General features: G+C 49.1%; 1 protein-coding gene across 1 annotated transcript in view; it reads right to left on the bottom strand.

Moving 5' to 3' along the window:
- Window positions 1-25,094, bottom strand: part of ARFGEF2 (ARF guanine nucleotide exchange factor 2) — a 548,111-nt gene that overhangs the window by 443,313 nt on the left and 79,704 nt on the right. The window contains exon 2 of the mRNA XM_086932618.1: window positions 1,244-1,274. Within this exon, the coding sequence (XP_086788744.1) occupies window positions 1,244-1,274 (31 nt within the window). The remainder of the gene's footprint in view (window positions 1-1,243; window positions 1,275-25,094) is intronic.

The following is a 25,094-nucleotide window of genomic DNA, read 5'->3' as shown; positions in this document are numbered from 1 at the left end:
AACATAATGAACCAGTGCATGACATAATTAAACAAAAATAAGTACAACCCAGATGACCAACAACACGAATTCAGACACTGGACAAAAAGAAACACAAACAAATAACCATACAGCAATACAATGATTATGTGATGAGTTGGAAACAAGGCATAAAGCAGTAGGACAAAACGCGACACGCGTTTCGGGAACACTGAAGCACATAAATTGTTCCTTCTTCAGGACGTACACCTTGTGATACATTCAGTAATATCAAGCCATCTGTATGTCATGCAGCAACCACCAGATATGTGGTACAAAGGGCTCAATAATAAAACGACAAACCGTATCTGGATGTTGGAGGCTCACAGAAAAGTTCAATGGTCCTGCCGGGACGTCAAAGGGGCCCAAGAACAAGCAGCTCAACCGGATCCGCGTTGCATGCGGAAAGAGAAAAAACTGACATAGGCACGCCGGGTGGGACTTGTGTCCTCGCTGACGTCACGAACTCGGAGGACGCCGGGCGGAGTCACGTGGTGCCGTCCCCCCAGCACGCGGGGATGCTGTGGCAAAAAAAGTTTCTGGGCCCTGTCTCACGCCTGGGGATAATTCTACGTGAAGGAATCTGCGGCTAGTAGTCTCTATCAGAAACAGTTTTTAGAAAGAAAACGTTCATTTCAACCAGTGAAGGAAAAACAAAAAAAAAAACAGAGGAGCTACAGATCTGAATCCGAGGACACAGAAAGAAAGGAACTGTGGTTAGCACGCATGGGTGGTGCTTCATTGTAGTTCCATTTGTTACATCCAGCGAGGAATGGTATTGATGTGGGGTCGCACAGGAGTACGATTTTATTTTGAAATTTCAATGACCAGAGTGGCCTCTGGCGATATTGGCATGGTGAGGAAACTGTGGTTAGGAGTATCCATCAGTACTTTAGATCATTACAGGCATTTGTTTTTACAGTACCACAAAACGTAGAACATAATGCAACTTCCTTACCCACTCTGGTAAGAGCAATACCAGTCCCTTGGGATGCCAAAGTGTCACTACAGCAAACACAATTATTGTCAAATCCCATTAACCATATTGAACCCCTAATAGTATAGTAAATAAGTCTCAAATGCATTATCATTTGTAGTGCCCCAAATTTCTAGCTCGAAAGGCATGCAATTCAGCCAAGATATGCACTTGAAAACAAACTTTGTAAATTGCACTTATCATTTTATTACACAAGCATCAATACCAGCATGCATTTTTAAACCTTACCTTTGTTTCTCCAATTCATTTTTTATTTCCTCTGGAAAAAAAGAGGTAATTACAGTTTTTAATTCAATGTAATGGCATCACTGATTTAAACAGTCTTAAAGATATAAACCTTTGGCGTCACAATTATCTTAAACTTGTAACTCTTTGGACAAAATGGAAAAAGAAAACAGTACCAGTGTCTCACCAAATGATTTACATGCAGCACCTTGTGCCCCTCAACCCTGCACACAAACCCTGTACCCAAAGTCCAGTATTTGTGCAATCACTAGGGGATCAGACGCTTTAGATTCTATGTCAGGACCGGAGGCTTCAGATTATGCTATATCTTCCTTCGCTTTATTAACATAAAGAAACCACAGCAGCTTAGGAAAAGATATAATAAGAACAAAAAAATGCTTTAAACATAAAGCATTGACGTAATGTTCAACAAAAAATCAACAACAACTCCCAAGAGTCTCTTTGTTATAATCATAGTCCACAGTCCTTTGTCACTGTTCATCATCCCTATATAACCGGACTTCCCATCATCTTCCTCCTCTTTCTTCGCTGCTCCCGCAGCCAGATAAGTGCTTTTCTATTTGTCTTCTTGTATTGTACTTGTGTCTTTGGGGACTCCTTGCATGGTTTATTTCCTTTCAGAGTCCCCTAGTTGCGGGAACGTTCTGCCGTTCCTACGCGACTTTTTTCCCACTTGTGTGCGGTGTGTACATAGACCGCAAGGGGGCGGCCTGTCGCCTCGCCGACCCTCCGGTGCGCCTCCGCGGTGCAAGGAGCCGCGCCGTGGGGTCTGCTTGCGCAGGGGCCGACCCTCGCGTACCCCTCTGACACCTGGTGCCCCGGGTCTGTACTTCACAAATTGACGCCCTTTGGGGTCTGTATGGCGGTTTGACCGCGTGAATCGCCTTCGGGCGAGATCTGTGCACCTCTTTATTCGTGTGTGGCCTAGCGCGCTTGAGGGGTACGTAGACCCGGTCCCGGCGAGGAGGGTCTGCGCGCTTGGGGGTTGGTGCAGCCCACCTGCCACGTCAGCTGGCCCAAAACGTGATCGCAGCCGCTGGGCCTGCCCACATTCGAGAACTTTCTCGGTTGCCGCCCTCTTGGGTGCCCCGCATTTGCCCTCGGTTCCGACATGGAAGGGGAGTATGATGAGGAGGCCTGCCCCTATCTGCAGGATGAGGAGTTTTATCAGGCAGTGGACAGCTCCATCTATCGTTGTGTGACGGAGGTAGTAGGGCCCATGGAGGACCGCATTTCGGCCCGCATCGTAGAGGAGTGTGCCAAGCTGGCAGCGGCGCAGGTGCCGCCGCCCCCCGAGCTCCCGGGGACGTCCGGCGGGTTGCCGCCCGCTCCGAAGAGACCCCGGGGTGAGGGGCCTTCATCGGAGGCCCGAGGCGTGGATAAGGGCGCCTTCGAGCGTCTTCGTGACGCCTTCCTGGCCAAGGCGACGGCGGTGCCTCCGACGCCCTTGGTGGACCCTGGCACTTCGGGCGGTCTGTCAACGGCGCCCGCTTCCCCGATCTACGACTCTCCGGACACGGATGACGACGGGGAGTCGACCCGGTCTTGGCTCCCGGCGCCTTCGGGAAAGGAGATGCCCCGGGATGAGTCGGGCATGCTGGACCCGGACGAGATCGTCCACCCCCGATCCGCGGCCTGGGCCCCGGGGGAGACGGTGGCGAAGTTTGTCGCGGGCCGGCTGCGCAAGCCCCTGGAGAAGGAGGCGAGGGGTTGCCTGCGCGGGGAATGCCCTCGGCCTACTTTGGAGGGGAAGGTGGCTATGACCCCAGAATTGGACCCCAAAATGGCCACCTTCCTGGCGAAATTCATGAAGGACCCCAGGAAGGGGATCGATCGGTCCTGGCGGGCCTGCCAGGACAAGCTGTTGGATGCGGTCGGGCCCGCCACGAAGATCCTCGATATGGCGGAGGAGGCTCGAGCGAATGGCACCGCCATTTCACCGGAGGTGCTCTCCAACTGGGCCCAGAGGGTGATCGTCTTCTTGGGCAACGCCAACTGTGCCCTGTCCACGGAGCGGCGGCGGTCGCTCCTTATTAAACTGGACCCGAAGCTGGGGGACCTGGCCTCGTCGGAGGCAGGTGCAGTGGCCCAGGGTGGCCTCTTCGGTGAACCTTTCATCCGCGAGCTTGGAAAGTTCGTGAACACGTTCACGTCGCTGGACAAGGCCCAGTCCAGCATCAAGAGGGTGTTTCACCAGCGTTTTTCTGGAGGGGCCGGTCGCGGCAGGGGCCGCGCGATCGGCCGTGGTCAGCAGACCAACAACCGTGGACAAGGCTCCGGAAGAGGTCAGTACCAGACCTCGGCCAACTACACCAATTTCTACCCCACAAGGGGACAACGCTATGGTGGAAGAGGATTCCAAAAGAAGTCCGGACAAGGAAATGCCCCCGGTAAGTGTACTTTGCTTGGATCAGGTTCCGATTGGGGGGCGGCTGGCAAGCTTTTACGGGGAGTGGGAGTTGCTCACTGCCGATGCTTGGGTTTTGCAAACTGTGAGAGGTTTCCATATAGAGTTTCACGACCAGCCAACTCAGGTGAGGCCCCCGCGCCCAATGGTTTTCTCAGATTCCGACGCGCGATTGATAGACGGGGAGGTCTCGGACTTGCTGCGCAAGGGAGCCATCCGCCTGTCAACGCGCCACCCGCATGGGTTCCTCAGCAACGTCTTCTTGGTAGACAAGACGGATGGGGGCAAGAGGCCTGTGATCAACCTCAAGGAATTCAATGGGTGGTTGGTCTACCGTCACTTCAAGATGGAGGGGATCCACCTCCTTCGGGACGTGCTCCTCCCTCGGGATTGGATGGTGCGACTGGATCTCAAGGATGCCTACTTGGTCGTTCCCATCCACCCCCCTCATCGTCGCTTCCTACAATTCCTGTGGGACGGCCAGGTGTTCGAATTCACCGCCCTGCCGTTCGGCCTTTCTTCGGCCCCGTGGTGCTTCACGAAGGTCCTTCACCCGGTGGTGGAGTTTCTCAGAAGCCAGGGGGTCCGTATGATAGTTTACTTAGACGACATCCTCCTCATGGGGCAGTGCCCGGAGGTGCTGGCAGGACAACTGCGTCAAGCGGTCGGCCTGCTTCAGAGACTGGGGTTCGTCGTCAACGGCTCCAAGTCGGTCTTGGTTCCCACTCAGCAGATCACCTTTTTAGGTTTCGTGGTGGACTCGGTGCAGGCGGTCCTGAGCCTACCGAGCCGGAAGGTCGCAAAGATACGGCACCTGCTTCGGCAGACGATCGCGAGGGATCGGACGTCACTGCGCCATGTCGCCAAGGTGGTGGGTCTTCTGTCGTCCTCCATCCAGGCTATTTTCCCGGGCCCGCTGCACTACAGGGCTCTTCAGCGCCTGAAAGCGCAGCATTTGCGCCGTGGGATGTGTTACGATCAGTGGGTTCCCCTCACGGGCGAAGTGAAGGAGGAGATGTCATGGTGGCTGTCTCACATGGAGGTATGGAATGGGCGAGCGATCTTCGGGTCGGCTCCGGACTTAATTATAGAGTCCGACGCCAGCAGGTCGGGCTGGGGCGCCCGGTGCGGGGATTTTTCCACCGGCGGCGCCTGGTCGTCAGAAGAACAACAATTGCATATCAATTGTTTGGAGCTCCTTGCGGGCTCCTTCGCGGTTCGCTGTTGGACCAAGGATTCGGTCAAGGCTTGTGTCCTGCTCCGGATGGACAATGTTTCGGCGGTCCGATATGTGAACCACCTGGGAGGTCCTCGGTCCCGCGCCTTGGCGGATTTAGCGAAGGACTTCTGGGATTATTGCCTGTCTCGTCACATTGCGGTGACGGCGGAGTATCTGCCAGGCCAGTCCAATCAGGTAGCGGATTGGCACTCTCGACATCTCAGGGATGCCAGCCAGTGGAAACTGGATCCGGGAGTCTTCCGGTGGCTACACTCCCTTTGGGGCCCCTTCTCGGTGGACCTCTTCGCGTCCCGTCTCGACCACCAGCTGCCGCGGTTTTACAGCTGGAGGCCGGACCCTCTGGCGGAGGCCACGGACGCGTTCTTGCAGGATTGGAGTCGGGAACAGCCGTTTGCGTTTCCCCCGTTCTCCATGATCATGCGAACGGCGTCTCAAATACGCCGCCAGGGTGCGGACCTGGTGTTGGTTACACCGCTGTGGAGGTCTCAAGTGTGGTTTCCGGTTCTTCTGGAACTTTCCTGGGATTTTCCAATCCTACTCCCCCTGTTTCCTCTGCTCCTGACGAGCCCGGATCGGGAACCTCACCCTCTCGTCATGCAGAACACTCTCCGCCTCGTGGCGTGGAGGCTCTCAGGAGACGCTGGACGCTCCCGGGCCTTTCGGGGTCGGCTGAGCACTTGCTCTCCAAAGCATGGGCCGATAGTACGACGAAGCGTTACAGATCCGCTTGGCTTAAGTGGATGCGTTGGTGTTTACGAAGGGATTTGGATCCCATGGTCGCCGGCCTTGTTCCCGTGCTGAATTTCCTGGCTCATTTGGCCGACAAGGGTTTGGCGTATAGAACGATCAATGCTATCCGGTCGGCGATTTCTGCGGGCCATGATAACATCGATGGCCATCCGGTAGGGGAACACCCTTTTGTGTGCCGGCTTCTGCGAGCGGTTCGCCTCGCGCTGCCGCCAGAGCCCAGGTACTCCGTCCTTTGGGACGTCAATTTGGTCCTGAACCTGTTCCTATCGTGGCCAGCGAATTCTTATCTGTCTCTGAAGGAGCTTTCGGCGAAATTAGCCATGTTGTTATGTCTGGTCTCTTGTAGGCGCGTCTCGGACGTGCGCGCGCTGGATGTTTCTGCACGCATTTTTTCCCCGGAGGGGGTTACTTTTACGGTGGGTCGACGCACTAAGACGTCGTCGCGTTCCATTTCTTATCCAGCCTTTACTGACACTCCTAAGTTGTGTGTTGTGCAATGCCTCAAAGCATATGAGGACCTGACATTAGATCTTCGCCCTCCGGGCGAGCGTCAGTTGTTGATTGCCCTGCGGAAGCCACACAAAGCTGTCTCCTCCCCCACTATCGCTAGGTGGGTGCGTTGGGTCATGCAAGAAGCGGGCATCAATACTTCTCTCTTTGGAGCACACTCCGCCAGGGGGGCCATGGCCTCTAAGGCATTCTCGGTGGGTGCTCGTCTGGAGGACCTTATGCGAGCGGCGGACTGGTCCTCGGATTCCACCTTCAAGAGGTTTTATTTTAAGCCGGTGGTGGATTTAGCTCAGTTGGTGGTAAGTAAGCTTTAAACTAGCATAATCTGAAGCCTCCGGTCCTGACATAGAATCGAAATTTGCCTAGCTTACGTAACGGTAAGTTTCAATTCTATTAAGGACACGGAGGCGAGGATTATCCCACCCGGACTACGGTGGTGTCTCTACCCACCCGTATGGCAGTAAGTAAAGCGTTTTCCTTTACGTTGTCTGTACTGTGTTGTTCACTGAATGCTCCTCGCCTTGTTGTAACCTTTTCCTGGGCCACCTCGCTGATGCTGTTCCTTTTTTGGCAGGCAACGACGGTGCTAAACAGGACCAATGAGGATTAGCGTGATCTGCGCGAAGAAAGAGGAGGAAGATGATGGGAAGTCCGGTTATATAGGGATGATGAACAGTGACAAAGGACTGTGGACTATGATTATAACAAAGAGACTCTTGGGAGTTGTTGTTGATTTTTTGTTGAACATTACGTCAATGCTTTATGTTTAAAGCATTTTTTTGTTCTTATTATATCTTTTCCTAAGCTGCTGTGGTTTCTTTATGTTAATAAAGCGAAGGAAGATATAGCATAATCCTCGCCTCCGTGTCCTTAATAGAATTGAAACTTACCGTTACGTAAGCTAGGCAAATTTCGATTCCCAACCCATCCCAAAGCAACAGCTTCTGAAATAATTTAGGTATTAGTTTGCACCCAGTAATCATCATAGAGTGAGCTACAAAGGATCGCATCATGTTAGTGGCCCTAAGTATGCATGGCATCATACCCCATCGAAAATTATGGCTTTTTAATTAAGTTTTGAGAAAGGAAGAATAAAGGATTTATGCAAATTTAAAGGACTACCCGACTGGAAGAACATTTTTTGAATGTACTAGGAATTAATCTGTGGCACATTATAGGATGATTACTGGGTGCAAGCAAACATATACATAAATTAACCATCCAGTGTATGTTCAGAACAATAAATGCATTGCTTAAATTTTGCGCCATTTCTGATTTGACTACATATGCAAAAATATTTTACTTAATGGACTCCATTTCATAACAAGAACCAACATAGTTTTTTTTTTTTTTTACTTACTGCAAACATCGATACAATCTGACCACTACTATTTGATAGGCACTACATGAGATTTCTCTTGTTTTCAAGAGATCAGTATGGAACAGTCTAGGCAAGCCATTCTCTCCTGTAAATCAGGTTCCACCTTTGACCCATGCCTTCCAAGAGTACTACATGCACTTGTGGACATCATAAATCCGGCTATGAATCAAATAAACAACTCTTCATTTGAGTTCTCTTGTGTACCAGAAAACTGGAAGATTGCAGCGGTAAAGCCCCTGCAAAAAAAAAAAAAACATTGCAGACCCTCCCTCCCTCTCCGACCTCAGACCAATTTCATGGTTACAATGGCTGAGTAAAATAGTGGAGAAGTTGGCTAACAAGCAACTAAATGATTTTTTGCAGAAAGAAAATATGTTACATCCAAAACAATCTGGGTTTAGACTGGGACATTCAACAGAATCAGTGCAGCTTCATACTACGGAAACCCTAAAGTTTGCCCTAGACCAGGGCAAGGATGCAATACTGATTCTGCTGGATTTATCGGCCGTGTTGGACACAGTCTCTCATGATATTTTGAGAGGTAGGCTAGCAAAAAGTGGTGTTATCAACAAGGTGCTCGCCTCGTTTTCATCTTTTTTAGAAAACAGAAGTAACATAGTTACCCTTGGATGTCACAAGTCCACAGAAAAACAGCGATCAGCAGGGGTGAAGCAGGCTCATCCTTAAGCATAACGGTATTTAACCTCTATATGACCCCACTGCTTGTTTTAATGGACTCTTTTGGGGTCGAAGCTATTACATACACAGATGACACACAGATCATTCTTACCTTGGACAAAAATTCCACCGTGGCGGAAGAGAAATTCCAACACTGCCTAAAAAAACAATCTCTTCACGCCCAGTCAGTGGTGGCCTGCAAATATGGTTCCACCTCCGAATACTGCGGAAACAGTACGGAACCTGGGAATCAAGTTTATCCCACCTTATCTTTCCATAGGCAAGCACTTGCAATGGCAGGTATGTGTACTTAATCCCTATGAATGCTAGGAAGGCAGTAGCTGTTGCACTAGTGTTATCTTCTGCACTACTGCAATAGCCTGTATGCAGAAGTTAACAAGATTGTTTTGAAAAAACTACAGGTGGTCCAGAATGCTGCAGCCAGGTTGGGGCTTCGGCTTCCCAAGGGATTCCCTTCAGCGGTAGCACTCCAACAACTGCACTGGCTGCCAATTCACAAAAGGGTCCTGTTTAAAGTTTTGACTATCTATACTACTATTATAAAGAGAGAACTTGCACCTTTTGGCCAGGTAAACTCGGGAACACAGCGCCAATCTACACACCCGATACATCTATGAAAATGTCAGGGTGTGTAGATGGACATAGGCTATATACATTTTTTAAAAAAAGTAAATTAAAAAAATTACGCTTGTAAACAAAGTAGTCTCCTGAAAGTAGCGCCGGCCGGGACCTAGCGCTGGCCACGACGCGACGTGCGTGATGACGACAAGGAGGAGGGCGGTGCAGTAATGCCTCGATTTCAGTCTCTCAGGGCCGTGTCTTTCTTCTATGTCTACTGCTCTGCAGCGAGCTGTGGGCGTGCCAAGGAGCTGTCACTTTTGTACACACTAAAGATGGCGACAACGGGGGAGCCGAGTGCCGGGCTGGAGAGTCCGAGCGACGAGTGCGGTGAAGCGGAGGGTCCGCGCTTGAGCGCACTGCCTGGAGAGTTGCTGGAACGCATCCTCTGCTCCCCAGGACTTACTGCCGCTGACATCTGCCGCGCGGCTCGGAGCTGCCGAAGGTTGCGAGATCTTTGCGGGCCTGAGGAAAGGTGTGGAGGCAGCAGTTTCGGAGGAGGTACTGGGGCGCAAAGGGTTTAGGATTAGAACAATTCGGGGGGCGCGAGTGAGTCTGGGCGGGAGGGGGGCGCGAGTGAGTCTGGGCTGGAGGGGGGCGCGAGTCGGGCGGGAGGGAGTCGGTGCAGGAGGGGGTCGGGGCGGGAGCGGGTGTACTGCCCCCAGCCCCTTTCTGACCCAGGCAACGCTGGGGCGGGCTGCTAGTCACATATAAAGCCATAAAGGCATCAGGGCCGACATATATTAGTTCCAGAATACGCCCATATTCCACACAACGCCTTCTGTGGTCATCTTAGGGTAACTTTTTAGCTGCCCCTAGCTATCGTTTGAAAACTAAAGGTGGAAAAACCATTGCTGTCCTAGGAACAAAAGCATGTAACACTTTGCCGTTTTCACTTATTATTCCTCATCAGAAATTAACCACGGGCAAGAGAGGGAAAACACACAAAGAGGAAGGGAGTTACAAGACAAAGACGCAAAAACGGTCACAAGGGGAGAAAGCAGGAACCGGAAAGAGTGAGATAAAAGGGCAGGGAATGTCTGATAGTGAACGGCAGAGTGGGCGGTATTTGGTGAGCCGCCATCAAATAGCACCGGCTGCGGGTTCTGAGCACAGCTTTGGGCACAGACACTCATTCTGTTACAAATTAAGCGCAGATTTAGACAGGTCATAAAATAAACTTCAAGAACGCTAAAAAGCAAATATGGTTCGAATATTGAAAACTAATAAAGATGATAAAGTCCTTGCAGGAACATTCAACTTTTGTTCCTTGCGCCTTCCCTGCTGATGTAGCAGCATACACACAGATTTACAGCAAAATGTACTCCTTTTGGAGCACACGATTTAAAAAGGTCGTCGTACAAGGCGTGCGTAATCAGTACAGGCTTAAGTACTTTCTTCCTTGAAAAACATGCAATCATGCCTGCAGGCAGGCGATGTTACAAGGACAACGAGTGTGACTCTGATTTTAGGAACACCCAACCTGCCGAACCAGACAATCTGGAAACGGGTCAAGCGATTTCGGTAATAGGGGAATCCGTTTGGACACTAGCAGGGAAAATGTAGAATGCCCCCCAAGTGTGGGGAGCAAACCCATGGCACATTTTGGGAGTTTATTCCCTTAATACAAATAAGCCTGCAGACTGGGCCAGCTCAGTAAACAAATCTTCATTCCTATAAAGGGAGCTGCTGCAGCAGCGGCTCCTCCACAGGTAAGAAATAACCATAACAGCGGTGTTTGTCACACACAAGTTTTTTTTTACCGTCCATGAACCTGGGATATCATGCCCGAAAAGTACGTGGTAAGAATTCTGTAGCCGCAAAATGACTTGTAAGAACATTGAGAGTCTGACATGGTGGCATTTGGATATATTGTGATGTGTTTAATATAGGTAGAGAGGTACTGTAATTTTGAGGGGCATGACCCTTTAGGGGTCAAATGTGATTTTATAATGTCATCTAATGTATTTTTGATTTGTCCTATGTATACATTTGTAAAAGGTGAACAGTATTTCGTATGGGTGTGTAATAAATCCACTTTTCTTTTTATAAAGAAAAAACCCTAGCTGGACCATTAATTATTGAGTGTTACCATTGTGTGCCAGCAAATGGTGATTACTAGGGGTCCCGCTTCGCAGTGGAGGGTCTGCTGAGGCTGTTTGTTTGCTCAGAGGGGCTCTGAAGACGAGAGCGGACCAGGGATTAGCGCATTTCTTTTTGCGTTACTGAGGGCAGAAGGAACTCGCCAGCAAAGGACTCCAACTCCCAGGAGCCGGTGCTGCAACACACCTGTGCCGGAGTCACGCCCACTGGCCCACGGGACCTTGATTACCTCTCGCGGAACCCGCTGGCGCGGGTCCCGCTTCGCAGTGGAGGGTCTGCCGAGGCTGTTTGTTTGCTCAGAGGGGCTCTGAAGACTAGAGCGGACCGGGGATTAGTGCATTTCTTTTTGCGTTACTGAGGGCAGAAGGAACTCGCCAGCAAAGGACTCCAACTCCCAGGAGCCGGTGCTGCAACACACCTGTGCCGGAGTCACGCCCACTGGCCCACAGGACCTTGATTACCTCTCGCGGAACCCGCTGGCGCGGGTCCCGCTTCGCAGTGGAGGGTCTGCCGAGGCTGTTTGTTTGCTCAGAGGGGCTCTGAAGACGAGAGCGGACCGGGGATTAGCGCATTTCTTTTTGCGTTACTGAGGGCAGAAGGAACTCGCCAGCAAAGGACTCCAACTCCCAGGAGCCGGTGCTGCAACACACCTGTGCCGGAGTCACGCCCACTGGCCCTATTTATGTGATTGTTGTATCCGCAGCGCGGGACGCGCGCCCGGGCGAAGCCTGGGACAAGGGCGGGCCCTCTAAGGCCCTCAGAGGCCGGGACGGGCCACCCCCCTTGGCTCGCATCATTGAGGAGCTAGATAGTTTAATACACTTATCTTTTTTATACCCACCCATTGATTTTATCAACGGACCTGAACTTCCTTGTATAAAAACTCAGACTGTGTTATTACGTCGCATTCCCTATATACATCTAAGTCATTACTAATTACATTATGACTCAGAAAGGGGTCACCACTAAAGCTACCTCACAGAGGGGATCGTGCAAAGGGACACTAGACTATCACTTGAATAGGACAACAGTGCTCACTCCTGATGAAACAGAAGATAATGATTCCCGCCAGTCCATAGTTAGCACACCCACCACTCCCAGCATACAATCTTCTTCGCAAACAGCTGGCTCTGCACAATGCCTCGCACTGTGGGAGGAATTAAATAATCTCTGTAAAACCAGGTACGTTCCATTGGAATCGTTAAACGAACAAAACAATGTCCCATCCTGTACCTTAATTAGTGGCTGTACATCACCTATTAATGACTGCCCGCAGGAACCCCCCCTCTCACCTAAAAAAGTTAACATTCAAAGCACAGTACTCCCACATATCTCCTGTGTTAAAAGGAAGCACAATAGGATTAAACAAAATGGGAACCACCCAAAGCTACAAAAACTGTGCCTAAGCCCCTCTATGTCTTCATTGCCTTCTAATAACTCCCCTTTAACCACAGAAACAGCAGCAAAGTTTGACCAGACAGTACCTCCTTCCCATCAGGCTTTACTGTCCCAGATTGAACTACTGGTCAAAACCCTCTTATCACCTTTGTTGGAAAAAATTAACACTCTAGGGGATAGGCTGACGGGAATAGAAGAAAGGATTAAGGATAGCTACCCACCCACCAAAATTATCAAAACATCTAACCGCTCTCAGCCATCTGCTGCCTTTAAAGAGACTACGCCTCCTACATTAAGCAAAAGTGCTCAATTTCAGCTGCTAGCCTCTGATACAATAGTCTCAAAAGCTCCAAGGGTCGCTTCCAAACCCGTATCAATGCAGCATAACCTTGCTAGAACAGAGATTACAAAGGTACCCCATATACACCTACCCCCAGAGGCTGCCCCATTTGTGTCTGTCCTGGCGGGAGTACCAGTACTCCCATATGGTAAACCCGAAAGACAGCAAGACTTACTTAACAAGGTTACATTTTGGCTAGCAAATAATAGACCCCTGCCACCCGACCTTGATGGTCGAATATTGAGTGCTAGAAGGGTGGGCTGGTTAGGCTCCTCCCCAAAAGATATTCCCGGTGACCTAGTGTTAGTAAAATTTAGGAACAGACACGTTGTCCCATACTTACAAACTTGGCAGCCCCAAGAAGGAGACAGTCCCATATCCACCTGGGACTTACATGACTTTTACCCTAGTGCGCAATACATCTCCCCTTCAAGACCAAATGCAAGGTACAACTACCTGATGGGTAGAAGCGCCTGTGTGTGGAATGGTAGTAGCCCTTTCGCTTTCAATAGGCCAGAACCACTGTACAGCAGTTACAAGCGTGGAAAGCGCTATTAATTTGCTTATATTATGGGACAAGTTTTTGTTACGATAGAACTATGAATGCTAATCTTTTGAAATACGTGTAACTAAGAAGGAAATTACCCACACAGGCTGGGTGTATGTTTTTTAACTTATAGATATGGTGCTAATGCATGTATGTTTTTATGATTGTTTTTCACTGTACGCTTTGATTTTTAAATCAAAATCGAATAAAGCAAATGAAATGAAATGAATGAAAAATGATTACTAGCCCACACCACATCCCCTGAGTAGGCCTTGGAATGCTCTGCTACCCTGAGCGAGTAAAGTGCTACAATGGGGTGCTTGGTTCCAAATAAGGGACAATTGTGGACCTATTACTTGCGAAGGCCTCACATCCTGCACAACTAATAACTCAATTTCGTACAGCACTTACCTTGGTAGAATCTGCCAAGTCACTGAGGGATCTATTAGATTTCAAACTGACAACTTGGCACATTATTAGCAGATCATTAACCCCTTGGGCGCGGGGGCAGTTCTGCGCCTGTGCGGCATTTTTATTGAGTGGGCCTGTTCATGACGGCCCCCAGCCGGCATCAGCACACGAGCACCGTGATGCATGACGGCCGGGGGCCGTCATCAGCATGGAAGGGGTTAAGCCTTTTCTTTCATGTGATTGTTCCCATTCTGCTACCCAAGAACTGCTGTTATCTAATGATGATGGTAAACAATGCTGTTGCTAAGCGTTTCTAAATCTACACTCATACTTTTATGGGGCATTTTTCAAGTTGCTGTTTAACCCATTTTTAGCGCAAGAACATTAACTCTCACTAGATCTTGAAGTTGAGCAATTGCGGCCACTGAATTTTCCTTTGCAGTTTAGGTTAGATATCTTCTTAACAGGCAAACATTTTAAAACCCTCGCCACATCTTGCACACAATGAAAATAGCTGGTGGCTCAGATTCCAAAAGGAGAAAAAGTACAAGCGAATAGTCATTTGTAAAGGCTACAAGACTCAGAAGCGGTCTCAAGCGATTTTAATACAGTGCCTAATTTCTGGATTTTGTTCCAGTTTTTTTTTTCTATGAGCGTGGTACCGCTTGCCCGATTTAGGAAAGATTTGAAACTAATTTTTCTGCCATTTGCCTGTGCCTGAGGTTTAGGTTTCTTTATTGTTTTGCGATATTGAATATACACTTGCTATTTTGTATTTCATGCTGGTCATTCTTAAACAAGCCAACAATCGCAACGTTTGCACTCAAGTACAAACAGAAAACAGAATAAAAGGGATGCAATTTGGTTACCTAAAATAAGCTTAACGTGCAATGCTCATAGGCCAGTATTGCTAGTTAAACATACAAATGTCATGCCATGTTATAAATGTGCCTTCATATCTGGCTCTTAAATTAGGTCATCACCTTTCAGTAAAACAGAAACAAAAACCAAAGTGACAAAATGACCAAATTAACACCTTAATTTTTAACCTTCATGTTTGGTTAGACTTAAGAAATGAACTGTTAAACAACCACTGAACAGAGCTAGATTAACAGGTGGTCAGAGAGAATTTACAGTATTCACTTAATATTAAATCTAAACACAGTTTAATTCACATGGCTTTGATTGTAGTGTTTGGCATCGTGGAATATGCTAACTGGACCAGTAGTAAACTGCAATGGAAACACTATTGTTTGACTAAGTTGTTACCAGTATGTGAAAAAGTGTATTTCAATCTATGGTATGTTATACTGATTTGCATAGTGCACTAATCACCCGAGAGGGTATCCAGGTGCTTGGACAGATGTGTAGGTTTGAAGTCCCCAAGATGCTTATGCAAAGAGTAAGGACTTCAGCTTATAGGGTGAGGAGAAGGTTCTGATGTGTTGAAGAGTCGTTCCACGTCTTGGGTGTGATGTGGAAGAATGAGTGACCTCCATTTTTGCTTTTGCAGATGTGGGGCATGTGTGCGAGAGGGAGCAAGGTGGCAGGTGGGATGGTTAAAGTGTATTCAGCTGTTCAGGTATTCTAGTCCTATGTTGTGCAGGGTTTTGTATGTGTGCATGAGAAGGCTGAATTGGCTGCCCCTGTGAATGGGGAGCCAGTGAAGCTTCCTGAGTTGCAGTGGGATGTGGGTGCAGCATGAGAGGTCGAGTAGGAGTCTTGCAGCAGTGTTCTGGATCAGGGCTCGAAAAATCATGTAATATTTACAAGACCTGCAGGTCTAGTAACCTACAAAATCTACTCGACCTAACTAAAATAAAACTTGACCTCTGTCTGTGAAAGTAAGCAAATGTGACAAGTTAACAAGATTTAAAGGCATTTTTACTGCTAATTTACTTTGTGGGCAATAAAGATGCCTTTAAAACTTGCTCTCTTGTCACATTTTCTCTGCTTTCAGAGACAGAGGTCAAAAGTTAGTTTATTTTTCTACTTGGCAGAAAGGGCAAGGGCGAGTAGGACCTAAAAATTGCTTGCCCTGAATTAAATATAGCTGCAAAGGCCAGTAGATTTTTCTAGCCCTGTGGGTGGTCTGGAGTCTGTAGAAGTTATTTGGAAATTCCAGCATATAGAGTGTTGCAGTAGTCCAGTTTGCTGGTGAGGAGTGCTTGAGTGACGGTTCACCTGGTGATCTGAGGCAATAATTTGAAGATTTTTCACAACATGCGTAGGATGTGGAAGCAGGAGGTACATACTGTGTGGACTTGAACCATCATAACGAGCTAGTCAACTAGGATGATCCCTAGATTTCCTGCATGGTCTGAGGGTGTGGGTATTGGCCCTAGCTCTGACGGGCGCCAGGTGGAGTCCTAGAGGGAGCTCTTGTTGCCAAAGAACAGTACTTCTGTCTTGTAGCAGTTGGTTCGCATCCAGTCTGCTACCATGGCCATGCAGTTGGTGAAGTTGGTTCTGGCGGTGGTAGTTTTGTCTGTCAGGGAGAGGATGAGTAGAGTGTCATCGGCGTAGAGATGTTTTTATTTAAATGTATCATACTGATCAAGGTGGTTGTCAATCCTTTTAGAGAGTGGTATGGACAAGACACTGGTGCACTTTTTAGCTCACTTACATGGAGACATGAAGGCCTGGATTAGAATAAATACAAATGGTGAGTTTTCTACTGATATCAGTGTTTTGGGGGGTTAGACAAGGGTGTGTTTTAGCTCCATTACTTTTTATCTTGAACATTAACAATTTACACCCATTTTTAACAACCCTTTGAATTAAGAATTAAAGGCTCTATTCCGCCATCCCTATTGTATGCAGATGGCACAGTCCTAATGTACCACAACTTTAGAGGCTTGAGTCTTCTGGAATGGGGTTTTCAGGATTTAATGGCTTCATGAGACCTTTGCACTACTTATACAAAATCTTTTATTATGGCTTGCAGGCCTAGGAAGTATCAAATGAACACCCTCTCTGTTGGTAATCAAAGTTTACAATGCACAAGCACTTTTCCTTACTTGGGATTGGTCTTTGCTGCGAACGGCCTGTGGGCAGATCATACAGATCACTGCGGGAATATGTTGGCCAAGTCCCCTGATGTGTTTACTACAACCGAGGGGGTGACGGGGGGAGGGTGGGGGATAGCGGGGTGGGATTCTACATATTTTACACATTTTATAAGGCTCAGCACACCCACAGCAATCTATGGGGTTGAGGTTTGGGGTCTCTCCAACTGCCGTAATATTCAGAACAAAGAAAATAGGTTTTGTCATAAGCTCCAAGGGGCCCCAATTTCCTCACCCCAATATGTGTGTTATAGTGAACTAAAATTACACCATGTTAAAGATTATATTAGAGCTCGCCATAACTTGTTCTGGCTAGTTATATGGGAAAACAAGGCGGCGTCCTATGAGAGACATTATAATGGACTGCCTTAATTGTGAGAACGGTATGGGTATCCCATGGTTAGTAGGGGTGAGAACTAGTTTGTGTAGGGTTGGCAATGCACACGTTATTTGTTAAACTCTAGGATTTTGACACAGTAAGAAAAATGAGTTTCGGGCGGCCCTATACAAGTGCTATCGCGAGGACAGACTGGTCAAAGAGGCCAGCAAACCGAGCGTGGCTCTGTTTTTGAATATCAAGAATGATAATTTACTGGCTGTGCATTTGATCAAACCTATGGGCCTCTGAGAGCGTGGCTTCCTTTTTTGCTTAAGGGCGGGTCCTGTCAAGTATTTATTATGCTTCCCACTGGGTTTTCGTGCAAACCTTGATTCCTCTCCCTACCCACGTGATGGGCGATCAGGCGAGTCCCTATTAATTTTTTTATTTTTCTATAGCTATTAAATGCAATAGACAAAGTCCTTTCTACTCTCCTTTTTCAAGATATGTTTTCATGTAAATTATGGAGAAGCATACAGGACTCTTCTAATTATCCATGTGGGTTTTTTTTTAAACTGCAGTTCGAGCTTGCAACTCGAATACTGTTTGATTGTATTTTAATAGTACTGCAAATTTTTATGTGTTTTTTTTAACTTACTGTTATTTTGTATGTTTTATTCGCGGATAGTAGTTTTTCTTTTATGGATAAGTTTTTATCCGAATTAAACTAGGACATGAAACTGTATCATATACTACCATTTTACATCTATCTGTATCAGGCTAATACAAATTCTAAGAGGAGTAGTAATCCAATTATCGGATGATAAAGGTCAACATGACAAGTCTAAACATTTGCCATGGTCATTGTAGGTAACTATACATTCACCATCTATGCAGGATACTGTGTCAGAGTAGAAGCCGGAGTTTGTGTAAGCACTCAGTTATGGGACTCCAAATTTCCAATCTATTAAGGAGTCGTCCAATGCTTATTGTGTATTTTAATCAGTGGAAATTAGTAACACTAATTGTCAACACAGTGTTTGTTCCATTAACACAAGTCAATATATGCTGTTCATTCAATGAAATCATGGACCTGCACCTAAATACGACATATCTCTTTATCATGCTCATGGACTGCTACTTTTGGGTTTCAACTATCAGCCTTCATGTCTAATGTATCTTAAGTTAGTGGCTGATGTTACCCCATGTAAATGAAATCTAGCAAAAGTACTGATACACTATTGTGTGAACAGTGGATGTCCCAACAGAGGGTACTGCTCGAAGTGGAGCCACCTACTAGAAGAATGTTATTACCTGTAGCACAAGGAGAAATGTGAATGAGAATACAAAATCTTGGTGCGCGTATGTGGAGAGCAATTCTTGGTTTTTGAGAGAAGCCGATGGTGACAGTCACCGCCTAAAGTCAAGTCCCACTGCATCACTTGGTGTGCCTGGTCGTCACGCTGCTATGTGGTACTATGCAAGACAGGGGAATTGCCAGGTATGAGTAAAGATTCACTCTATAGACAAGAAGGCGCTCTAGAGGGAAAAACATCAAAGGCACCCTCCACTAAATCTTAACAACAGCTCTTGATAACATCACACACACCTAAACCGTAGTCCATTGGACCCCCGTATTTCACATTTAGGAAGGGAACGTTTCTAGTGAGCATCTATGAACCCCTCAGAATATGTGTAATGTTTAAGAAGACAAGTCCTGCGCCTAGGGATAAACAAAATGTGAATGTGATAGCAAAGATGTATTAAAATAGAAGAAGTCATCACATAAGCAACCAACAAGGAGCCAATCGTCAGGTTCTCACCAATTTGCTCACTTTGTCATCATCAGCAACTTTCAAATATGTGCGAAAAACCGACACACGAACAAGATCAGAAGAATCTTCTGCAAGTGTGTTTTTTCTATATAACCTTATCGTGCAGGGCGCACATTTCACACAAAAATCTCTAGGCCCGGGGGGGAGGAGCTTCGCGGGCGACCAAGATGGCCGCGTAAGCTCGGAGCTCCGCGGACCCTCCGCACATATCCTGCTGAGAATCCTGTTCCACGTTAGTGGATTCCGCTTGGTGAGAGGTCGCGGACACAGGAACTGCTTTCCGCTTTCAAATCTGTTGCTCCTGGGCGAAGTTACGTCGTGCTGAACTTCGTGCCAGGGATGCGCCATTGTCTCATGAGTGGCTGCTGTTCGTACCGACGCTCCGCATGATTGGAATGCGGAGTGAACATCCTCGGTCCCTGCTGGTGAAGTGCACGTAGCTGCGGAGTCGCTTGTTATCGGCATGGTTTATTTGCTGGCTTCGCCTCTGTTCCACACATCTGCTTCCTTGTCCGGGCAGCGTAGCCCTTTGTTCTCCTTGGGACCATCATGGCTGGCAGAGGGGACCCCGACAAGACATCGAACAGAGGTTTTCGAAGGACGGCTCAGACGCAGCTGAACAAGATTGATCGGTATGCCCAGCAGCGGACCTCGCCCACTGTGGTGGCCTCTTCTAAAGACTTGCAACGTGCGGGCTCGCCTGAAGGTTCTGAGCCTACTCTGAGTGATGTTATGGGGGCCATCGCAGGCATTCGGACTGAAATGCAGAAACAACATGAGGTCCTGACTCATAAGGTGGACACTCTGGCAGTGGATCTCAACCTGATCAGGGCCGACTTGGGTAAAACCAACGATCGGGTGAAATCCCTTGATATCAAGACCTCCAGTTTGACTACCGATGTCTCGGACTTGCAGGCAGAGGTCCGGACCCTGAGATCGGTCAATGACCAATTCTCCCGAAGGCTGGAGGATTTTGAGGGGCGTGCAAGGCGGCAGAATGTTCGCATTATTGGTGTACCGGAGGGAGCGGAGGAGGCGGCGGTGGACCTTTGTGTTGAAGACCTGATTCAGACGCATCTCGCACCATCGGGCCTAAGCAATTTCTTTTCTGTTGAACGTGCCCATCGAGTACCTGGCGGCCCTCCGAAGTCGGGTGTTGCACCTAGACCCATCATTGCCCGGCTCTTCAAATTTAGAGACCGCGATGCGATCCTTCAAGCCTCCAGGAGACATGGGCCGCTCAAATTTCAGAACTCTGAGGTGCACTTTTACCCGGACTTCACCAGGGCCGTTCAGAGACAACGTCAGAGCTTTGCAGGGGTGAAACGGCGCTTAAGAGACATGGGTTTTAAGTACTCTATGATTTTCCCTGCTAAACTACGGATTGAGTACGAGGGCCGAGCTCTGTTCTTCGATGTGCCAGAGAATGTGAGCGACTGGTTGGACACTTTGCCGCAACGCCGGGAGGAACACGACGAACAGTCCGGTGGCGCAACCGGTGGCTCTGATCTGTAGGACTAGGTTCTGCTGTGCCGATTATGGCGGTTGGTGTCCCTGATGTCTGTGACTGTTGATGCCAATGCTTTTCCGACTTTGATATTTCTTCTGTTTTTACATGGAGGGTGGCGGGAGGGGACTGCAGAGATTCCTCACTCCTCTAGGGTCTTTTTGTAGATTAGTTTATGGGGCGACAGGCACACTGCTGGTTGGGGGGGCTTTTTAGTCTGCTGCAGGGGTGCAGGGTGGGGGGTGGCGGTGGGGAAGTTTGTTTGTTTCTTCTTTCCTTTCTCTTTCTATCTCTTAAGCAATGGGTTGTATATACTGTTCAGTTTCACTTGTTGTTGAGGCTTGCTGGGGTTGGGTGGGGCCAGGGTCACGACGATGGGGGGGTAGGAAATTACGAATTCTCAGTTGGAATGTTAACGGGTTGGGTGACCGTATTAAGAGGGGAGTTGTGATTCAATTGATCAAACGTCATATGCCAGATGTCGTCCTCCTGCAGGAGACGCATCTGGTTGGATATACGTGTAAAGTGCTTAACCGTAAAGGGTACAAAATGGTGGCTCATTCCGGGTTCTCCTTGGGCTCTCGGGGGGCGGGTGTTCTTGTTCGTACTTCCCTTCCGCTTCAGATTGACACTACTGTGATCGATGAGAGGGGGCGGTATGCCGCCGTGGCGGGATGATGGGAAGGGCGTGCCCTGACATTACTTTCAGTTTACGTTCCCCCGGGCCTGCAGTCTAGCACTTTCCAGGACCTTGGTGGCGCCATTTTGAATTTGCCTGCTGGATTGCTGATAGTGGGGGGTGATTTCAACTCGGTTTGCTCCGGCTCCTTGGACCGCCATCCGCCTAGAGACCTCCGTGGCTGCCATCTTTCCTCGAGACGATGGGGATGGTAGATAGTTGGCGGCTTTTGCATCCCACGCAATGTCATTACTCTTTCCACTCTGGCGCCCATGGTAGTCTTTCTAGGATTGACTACGTTCTTACATTAGCTGCTCACGCGCCCGCTGTCTCTGAGGCTCGTTTTCTGGCACGGGGTGTTTCTGTTCATTCCCCGCTGTGGGTCTCCTTTGATTTTGACATCGTCATGTCGGACCGACCGGTGGTTGTTAACCCGTGGTATTTTCGTAATCCCAAAACTCGTCGTCTCCTGGCCAAGGCCATCGATCTCTATTTTACTGAGAGCGTGGGATCGGTTGCGTCAGCCGCAACTTTATGGGAGGCGTTTAAGACAGTTTTGAGGGGCGAGGCCTTTGCTCTTATAGCAGACGCCCGTAGAGTTCGGGATGCTGATTTAGTACGCATTGAGGAGGAGATCTTGGACCTTGACTCCTAGTTGGAGGCTGAGCCCGATCCCGCTCTCCTACATGACCTCTCCCTCAAACAGTCTGAGTACCGTGGCCTTGCTACAAACGCTGCCCTGGCCTTAGCTAAAGAACAGCAGGGTCGGATATACGACGTCGGCGACAAGGCCGGGAAGTTGCTGGCCTGGCTAGACAGGAGGGAGATGGCTAGCCGTGTTGCACCCGAGATACTGGGGGAGGACGGAGTTGTCGTCACTGATCCAAGTGCCAATGCCGAGTCCTTCGCTGACTATTTTCGAGGCGTTTACACCTCTGTCTCGGACCGGTCGGTGACCGATTCGACAGTGTTTCTTTCGGATGCCGATCTCCCGTGCCTGTCGGACGAGGAGTGCGGCGATCTGGACCGCGACGTCTCTGTGGATGAGGTCGCACTTGCGATCCGCTCACTGCGATCGGGCAAGGCACCTGGCCCCAATGGTATCCCAGTTGAGTTATATAAGATCAGGCAGGATGTGGTTTTCCCACACCTGCGTAACATGTTCCTGGAAGCGCGGGAGAATGGCTTACTTCCCCTTGACCAGAGGTTGGCCACCATTGTGGTCATCCATAAGGAAGGGAAGCCGAGAGATTTGTGTCGGTCGTTCCGCCCCATTTCTCTCCTGAATGCGGAGCCTAAGATTCTCGCCAAGATACTCGCTAATTGCCTGATTGGAGTTATCGGCGACTTAGTGCACCCGGACCAGTCGGGCTTTATTCCACACCGCAACACTGCCCTTAACTTGCGTAGACTCCACGGCGCCCTGGCCAGGGCTCACACGCTTGAGGAGCCGGCAGTCCTTGCGTCCTTGGACGCCACGATGGCATTTGACTCTCTCGAATGGAGTTATCTCTGGGCGGTGTTGGCGAAGCTCGGTTTTGGCCCGGTGTTTGTGGAATGGGTGAAGCTTTTGTACGCTGACCTGCTGGCTAACGTTGCCGTCAATGGCCGTATCTCGGCGACCTTTGCTCTTCACAGGGGCACCCGGCAGGGGTGCCCCTTGTCGCCTCTTCTGTTTGCGCTCGCTCTTGAGCCACTAGCGGCCTTGTTACGGACACACCCGGATCTACATGGTATCAGCTGGGCCCCTGGCTTCGAGGACAGAGTCTCCCTTTACTCGGATGATATTCTGCTTTACCTCACTTCCCCCTGCAAGTCGCTCATTGTGGCATGTGATGTACTTAGACTTTTTGGCCAGTACTCTGGCCTCGTTATTAACTGTGCCAAGTCTTCTCTCTATGTACTGAAAGGGGACACACCGCGCCTCCCTCGAGGCTGCGGCATCCAGGTGGCCAGCCAGGGCTTTAAATACTTAGGGATTTATATCTCTGCTATTGCGAAAGCGCGCTATGAACACAATCTGCTTCCCCCTCTTCTCCGCCTTCGGCGAGACGTGGAGGGTTGGCGCAAACTTCCACTCTCCTTACTCGGGCGCGCTGCATTATTTAAGATGATGTCTTTGCCCAGGTTTTTGTACGCCCTGCAGAACACCCAAGATCCGGTTCCCGCCCGGTACTTCCGGGAGATCGAGGGCCTTCAACGTGCCCTGCTCTGGGATGGCCGACCCCGTATCGCTATCACGAAGCTCACGCTTCCGTGGTACGACGGGGGTATAGCACTACCGGACGTGCGTAGATACTACTGGGCCTCCCAATTGGCGGCCATCAATCACGGTTTCTATGGACCCGAAAATAACCCTGGATACGCGATGGATAAGTGGCTCCTGGGTGGCGGTAATTATTACAGGGCGCTTTATTCGAGGTCTCTGGACAGGCGGATGTCGGGTCCAACGAGAACGGCGGTCCATATTTGGAGGGCAATCACCAAGGCTCAGGGCTGGCAAGGCAGGCTGACTAGATTCACCCCACTGTATGATTCAGACATTCTGGGCAAGCTATGGCACACCAAAGGGTTTGATAAGTGGGACCTCATAGGTATTTCCAGGGTGGATGATATGCTATCGAGAGGTGAGATCAAGACCTTTTCCCAGCTGCAGGCTGAATATCTGCTGGGTACCTCAGAGGCTTTCCGGTATGCCCAGTTGCGACACGCACTGCTTTCGGCTAAACCAGATGAGGGGGCGATTCCGGAAAGCTCCCCGTTGGAAGACAGGGTGCTGGACGGCCATATACCTGACAGTGCCATCTCACTGTCTTATAAGAAACTTATTAATGTTCGCACTGACCTCCTCCTGGGTGTGCGGGACCAGTGGGTGCGTGACGGATTGGAAATAGACGATGAGGATTGGCAGAGTGCAGTTTCTTCCCCTAAGGAGGTCGCCATCTCTTCCCGTCTCAGGCTGGTGCAGCTCAAAATCCTGCATAGGGTGTACATGACTGGCCCCCGGCTTGTGCATATGGGCTACTCGGTCGATGGGCTGTGTCGCCGCGGCTGCGGTGCCCTTGCTACATTTATGCACATTCTCTGGGAATGCCCCGCCATAGCCTCCTACTGGAGACGGGTGCACCTGATTATGGATGAAGTCACTGGGGTGGTAGAGAATGCGGAAGCTAGGAGATGCCTCCTCAACATTTGGGGACCGACGGACCACAATGTGGCTCAGACGCAGTGGGTGACCCTTGGCAACATGGTGGCTAAACGCGATATCGCTCAGAAGTGGGGGGCTTCGGTGGCTCCCATGGTGGTGCAATGGAAAGCCAACATGGACTGGTGTATGTTCAGGGAAAAGACGGTCTATGTTGCCAGGGGTAAGCCCAAAAAGTGGTTGAAGGTGTGGGGGGCCTGGAATGCTTATAGGGGTGACATTTGTGTGCCCCCGGAACCTGTCTCATTAGAGGAACATCTGTCGCCATAACCTACGACGCCAACTGTGACATGTTGTGAAATTTTATCCAGCTTTTTCTCCCCCCCCCTTTTTATCCTGCTTTATTCTCCTGTTTCCGTGCTTGTGTTCCCACTGCTCCCCCCCCTACCCCATTGACAACGCTGCACTCGTTTTTTCTACCCCATTGCCATTCTCTTTGCGCCTTTCTGGCGTCTTTTTCTTCTTCTCTTTCTATGTTCCTTCATAAAGCAACAAAACAATAAAATCAACCTTCATTGTACTGTGACATTGATTTTTGCACTATCGCTCTCCTGCTCATATATGCTGCCTTGCCTCCGGGATGTCAGGCTGAATAGCTGTGTGCACTTTTTCAAATAAAGGTTTTAAAAATTAAAAAAAAAAAATAATAATCTCTAGGCCCTCATATGGGGAGGAAAAAACATTCGGTCTCAACAAAAAATAGTACTACAAATGAGTTGCGTGCAAAGAAACAGGACATGAGCCTCAGAGTTTTATCACTATCCAGGAAAGAAGGTAAATGGATTTTTTTCTGAGAAAACGGACCAAGGCGGGTTG

This window comes from Lissotriton vulgaris, chromosome 7, assembly GCF_964263255.1.
Source record: "Lissotriton vulgaris chromosome 7, aLisVul1.2, whole genome shotgun sequence".
Taxonomy (NCBI): Eukaryota; Metazoa; Chordata; class Amphibia; order Caudata; family Salamandridae; genus Lissotriton; species Lissotriton vulgaris.
The sequence above is the reverse complement of the archived record's forward strand: the minus strand, read 5'-3'. Positions and strand labels throughout refer to the sequence as shown.